The sequence below is a fragment of the Morone saxatilis genome, unplaced genomic scaffold (assembly GCF_004916995.1).
Source record: "Morone saxatilis isolate NCDOM2014 unplaced genomic scaffold, NCSU_SB_2.0 Contig15, whole genome shotgun sequence".
Taxonomy (NCBI): Eukaryota; Metazoa; Chordata; class Actinopteri; family Moronidae; genus Morone; species Morone saxatilis.
The window spans coordinates 22,775,426-22,780,949 of record NW_023339707.1 but is presented as its reverse complement, the minus strand read 5'-3'; the positions used below and the strand labels follow the sequence as shown (position 1 = coordinate 22,780,949).

Below are 5,524 nucleotides of genomic sequence, written 5' to 3'. Positions count from 1 at the left end.
AAAGGGGGAGCCATGCTGTCAGTGCCCCCGCCCCCCCCCCGCAGCTAAACGAATCGAAACATTCACCATGCATTTATTAACAGAGTACAAAGAGGATCCAGCTGTCAGACAACAACAATAACAACAACAACAACAACAACAATGCGACGTTCATTTTCAAAAGTTCCCGAGGGTTAACGTTTCCCTGTCAGCCAGCTAAATGCTAGCTCATGTTATTGCGTCCAGGTGGAGAAAACTTACCCCCCGCTTGTGAGAAACAACTTGGAGCTGCACAGAGGACTCTTAATGGTTATTATAAATGGTTAGGGTTCATCATTTGGTAAGAAGTGAGTCCGAGGAGGCCGAACTGTTACTACAACAGCGCTAGCAGGCTAGCCGCTTCCATGTGTGAGCCACAAACAGACGCCGCTTCCAGATGGTCGACTATGGTTTTACCCGGAGTTTTATTATTTACGACGAAATACAACGCGAAGCTCTTACACTTTTATTTCACTGTAGTCACACGATAACAAAAACAAAAACAATAAAAGCAATGTAGACACTAATAAAAATTTAATTTGTAGCTATTTTATTGTTTTTGTTTTTGTTTTTAGGCTGTGCATGTTGATGTTGTATAATGGACAACAAAGATTTATCCCGGAGTTGTGTCGCGTAAACAGCGTCACATCCTCTTCCTTTTGCAGTTTTTAGGGGCCTACAAGAAACGAAAAGAAGGTGCATGTAAGTGAGCGGCTTTGCTACGCTTTCAAAACTATGTACAGTGTGTCCGGAGCGGCTGCTGCTTCCCGACAAATGAGTGTAAAATAATGAGTTTTTCGTCGATACTACAAAATGTGAGGCTCAATGTGCAGCTGTCGGCTGCGTACCGTGCTAAGGGATCGTCTTAAAATATGTGCTAGGAAATAAACGTCGAGGTACGCAGGTAAGGTAGGGGTTCGCAAGAATTTGAAGAAAAGCAGTCTCTGCAGTGGAAATGTGACCATTCTGGGAAACTAGTGACAGAAATGGAAAAGTGTTAAGACTTTTTTATTTTAATAATAATCATCATATTTAAAGTGTCACTGAAACAAATGTAATTCAGCTACATTGTTTAAGAAGTGGGTGACTTTATCTGATGGGAGTGATATCAATCTCATCTAAATGTTGAACACTGCATTAAAAAAAAAGTTACATTTGCAGACATGCTTTGTTTGTCTTGTTTGCAATTTCAAATCAACTCTATATAAAGTATTTGCTTTATTGGCCAAGTATGTTTGGACATACAAGGAAGTGTTGACTGTGGTTTCCACTGGCTCTCAGTGTACTTTACATACAAATGTACAGGAATATCCAGCATCGAAAATTTTTAATTATGTGATAATAATCTTATTTTTTATTGTTTTGAGGCATAAAATATAGAGAAAAAATGGTGAAATTCATCACAATCTGTGTGGCGTAGTCTAATTTCTTGTTTCATGTGACCATCAGTTCAAATCCCAAATATTATTCAGATTTTTATCTCATTTGAGAAGCTGGAAGCAGCATTTTTTTTTTTTTGGCGTCATGTACAGGTAAGTAGCAGAAAAGTAGATGCATATAATTATGTATAAACAACAATATACAACCTTATTTTTCAGTGAAAGATAACAAACATTTAAAGTTTTGAACTGATGGTCAGAGAAAACAAGAAATTTAAAGATGTTGAATTTTTCACTATTTTTATAGATTTTTTTAATTTTAACGATTAATCAGTGATAAAAAGCATCATTAGTTGTCGCTGTAGTCTGTATACATTGTCAAACTATTACTGTAAACTGTGTATTCAAGGTAACAAAGAGTAAAGCGGTACAAGGGTTCTGGAGTAAATACTGTGTGGGTAATGTAATAAGTTACTTTATATTATGTATTATATAATGTCCCTGTGTGTCATGCAGCAGCAGAAGTAAAACCGAAGGGATGCCTGCAGCAGAGAGCAACCATGCCCAGCGTGTCCTGTCCTCCCTGAACCAGCAGAGGGCAGTAGGGAAGTTTTGTGATGCAGTGTTGAATGTGGGAGGTGGAGTGGTCTACCTGGCCCATCGCAACATCCTTGCCTGTTTCAGTGAACTGTTCCAACAGTCCAACATGCCCGCTGCAACATGCATGGAGTTCTGCCTTCAGGAGTGCCCCAACGATGGCCTGGAGCTGCTCCTGAACTATGTCTACACCGGAGAGCTGAAGTTGGATCCTGACAACCTGGACAAGGTGCAGCATGCAGCGGCCAGCCTGTGTGTACCAGAAGCTCTTGCGCTCTGTCAGCAGTTCAAGGAAACCTCCGAGGATCCTGTTCCTTTCAAGCGTAAAAGAGGAAGACCTAGAAAGTCTACATCAGATACAACTCCTTGTTCAGTCAAGGAAGAACATTTGCATACAATCGCAAAAGATGAGTCCAGCTTTGACACTGCCACAGCCAATGTTAGCACGGCTGCCGCCACCACCACCACCACCACCCGCTCCGGTCGTGTAGTGAAGGGCCCCAGGCGACTGGTGACTGATGGGAGCCCCATCACTGATCTTACAGCCTCTGAAAAATCCATCAAGAGGCCTCCACTTATTCCCACGGAGAGAGAAAGTGGGGATGTTGTGGAGAACCAAAGCTCAGATCAGCCAACTGGTGAACCTGAGGTAGAATACACAAACATATATTAGAAAAAGTATTATTACCGTGATTGCTACTGCATGTAACTGTGCAAATACTGATGAATATAGCAGTTATTATCACACCTGTCTTGTGCTGTTTGCAGGTAACAGAGCTGCAGATTGACGAAAATGATAATGGTGTTGGCCATGTAATAGGAGAAGTAGAAGAAGAAGATGATGATGTGGGGGATTTTGAAGGCATCACTGAAGACACAGATGAGGAGTACGTGCCCATTGCCGAGCCCAGTTCCATAGCCCCATCAACATCAACAGCACGGAAGCGCAAGGCCCTGTCTAAAACAGACAAAAACGAGAACGGCGAAGCCGTGGAAGAAGACTCAAAGAAAGACTCTGTGCAGTGTCCCATCTGTGGCAAATCCTTCAAGAGCAAATACTACCTCAAAGTCCACAACAGGTATTTGTCGTCGGTATTTTTCCTTCAAATTACCGTTGAAATTATAGCCACTAATATGTCTTTTTCATAGGCGGCATACAGGGGAGAGGCCCTTTGGTTGCCTTAAATGTGGAAAGAGGTACTTCAGGAAGGAGAATCTTTTGATACATGAGATCAGAGACTGTGCTAGAGTACCGGTGAGTAAGAAAACATTTGTCCAATTCAGTGAGCTGTTCAGGGAAGTTCCTAGAAAGTTTAACGCCAGTGTTTGTGCTGTGTTGCAGACGTACACCTGCCCGACATGCTCCTCAACATTTAATGGAAAAGAAGAGCTCCGTTTGCACATTGTCTCCCACACAGGAGATATGCCCCACAAGGTGAAGCCTGCACCTAATAAACACAGAACATAGCATATAATAAGTGATATCAAATCTGTCGTTAGCTCTTAAGAATATCTTTATTAACATGGCTATTTTTTTCCCAGTGTTCAACATGTCCTGAACAGTTTATTCACAAGAAAAGCTTGACAATTCACATGATGAAGGTCCATGGTTATCCCAAACCACATGCAGTGAGTTCTTTCAATGAGACTTTGACTTACTTCTGATGTACCGTCAGTAAAACTTCAGGGTTGAAATTGTCTTGTAGGTCTCACTCAGTTGCCCTTGTATTTTCATTAAAAGTCACTTTTGCATCCATTGTATAAGTCTGTAGTTTTGATTCCGTTTTTTTTACTTTTCAGTGTCCCCAGTGCCCCAAAACCTTCCTAACTCGGACAGAGCTACGAGTGCACGAAGCGGCCAAACATCGAGGCGAGAAGCCGTTTGTGTGTGAGGAGTGTGGCCATCGAGCATCTAGTCGAAACGGCCTGCAGATGCATATCAAAGCTATTCACAGGTAGTGGAACCCTTTTCTTTTTGTCTGCCACAGTACTGGTTTGATTAGACTACAGGGACCTAACAACTCTGCGAAATGTGCCTTTTAAATGATATTGGTAGCTGTAAATTTGGAAATAAGTATTCATAAAAACTGTGATAGCATGTGTGCAGATTGTTTGATGTTTTTTTTTGGTTCTGCTTTCACAGAAATGAACGGCCTTTTGTGTGTAACATATGTGGCCATGCATTCTCCCAGAAGAACAACCTAAACATGCATCTGCGTATACACAGTGGGGAGAGGCCATACCAATGCCATCTCTGTGGCAAAACCTTCAGGACGCAAGGTAACGGCTGTTCTTCCCGGTCTGCATCGCCATCACAGTCAGCAAAACTATGGTGAAAAGATTAGATACACAGAGGGAGAGATGTGAGGCAAAGATAACGTGTGAGCATACGTGTGCATACCTTCGTTTATTAACACGGTCAGCAGTTGGAGTTGTAGCAGTAGCTGTGACACTCATGAAGGCTCATCGCATATAAACGTCCATAAATCTGCAGAGAAATCATAGAAAAAAGAAGAAAGAAACAAGAAACAACAAGAAAGAAAAAAAGTTATAGGGAGCAACTCCAGAACTTGACTGAGAATCAGTAATCCAGTGATAGTTGTCGGTACTGCCGTGAATACATTGCAAACAAGATCTGCTAACAGCTAATTCAGCATCCTTTTTATGGTGCCAGTTTGCTGAAATGTAGAACAATATGGGCTCAAATTATGTGGCTCAATTATACTTTGTTTAGCCTTTAGCATTACCCTTTTTTTTCGTGTTTCAGTCAATATATTGACTCAGAATATTACAGAATTGGAAAGGTTGGCTTTGAAAACCCATTAATAGATTAATCCAAACACTGAGCAATCAGAGAGAAGTTCTTGAACACTAACGTTTTCTCTGTCAGTGCCACAGTGCTAACTTTAACTCGTGAAGATATCATTTTTTGTATTAATCACTCTCTTTTTAATACCAGCCAGTCTAGATAAACACAACCGGACACACACTGGCGAGCGTCCTTTTAGCTGTGATGTTTGCGAGCAGCGCTTCACAGAGAAAGGTGCCCTCGTCCGGCACAAGGCCAGCAAGCACGAGGAAGGCCGTCCCCACTGTTGTCACATATGTGGCAAAACGTTCAAAGGTAAAACACAATTAATTAACAATGAACACATTGTGTTTTGAGCCTTAATTAGCACGGAGTTAGGGACTCGCTAATGTGATTCCTCTTGTGGTTTTTGCCGTCATCAGCGAGGGAGCAACTTCGTGTTCATCTGCGTCGCCATAAGGGCATGAGGAAGTTCGAGTGTATAGACTGCGGCTACAAGTTCACCCGGCAGGTAGGCCCACTCGACATTGTCAGTTAATCTGCCTGTTGCTTTCTGGGTTCATGGATGAAAACACATTACACTCACCTAAAGCCCAAGGTGATCTCTTCAAATTGGTAACATTGGTAAGAGTACTCCGAGTTTTAAAAAAAACACATATTTTACATATTATAAGTCATTTCCCCCTGGGATTATTAAAGTATTTCTTATTCTGATTCTAAA

The 5,524-nt window shown here is 41.7% G+C and overlaps 2 protein-coding genes and 1 long non-coding RNA gene across 3 annotated transcripts in view; 1 reads left to right on the top strand and 2 right to left on the bottom strand.

Annotated features, from left to right (window-relative positions):
• Positions 1–426, bottom strand: part of nol9 (nucleolar protein 9) — a 6,377-nt gene extending 5,951 nt beyond the window's left edge. The window contains exon 1 of the mRNA XM_035657261.1: positions 241–426. The gene's annotated coding sequence lies outside the window, so the exon portion shown is untranslated. The remainder of the gene's footprint in view (positions 1–240) is intronic.
• Positions 427–655: 229 nt separating this feature from the next.
• The window catches only part of zbtb48 (zinc finger and BTB domain containing 48), a gene marked incomplete at its 3' end in the record, with an annotated part of 6,507 nt that continues 1,638 nt past the window's right edge, over positions 656–5,524 (top strand). Inside the window, 10 exon segments of the mRNA XM_035657419.1 lie at positions 656–720; positions 1,914–2,643; positions 2,763–3,073; positions 3,144–3,249; positions 3,337–3,429; positions 3,537–3,623; positions 3,795–3,949; positions 4,138–4,274; positions 4,954–5,118; positions 5,226–5,314. Coding sequence (XP_035513312.1) covers positions 1,936–2,643; positions 2,763–3,073; positions 3,144–3,249; positions 3,337–3,429; positions 3,537–3,623; positions 3,795–3,949; positions 4,138–4,274; positions 4,954–5,118; positions 5,226–5,314 — 1,851 coding nt within the window. The 5' untranslated portion in view covers positions 656–720; positions 1,914–1,935.
• The window catches only part of LOC118324912, a 3,970-nt gene continuing 943 nt past the window's right edge, over positions 2,498–5,524 (bottom strand). Inside the window, exons 2-4 of the long non-coding RNA XR_004796578.1 lie at positions 4,396–4,482; positions 2,743–2,952; positions 2,498–2,638 (exon numbers count right to left, since the gene is read on the bottom strand). This is a non-coding gene — a long non-coding RNA (uncharacterized LOC118324912). The remainder of the gene's footprint in view (positions 2,639–2,742; positions 2,953–4,395; positions 4,483–5,524) is intronic.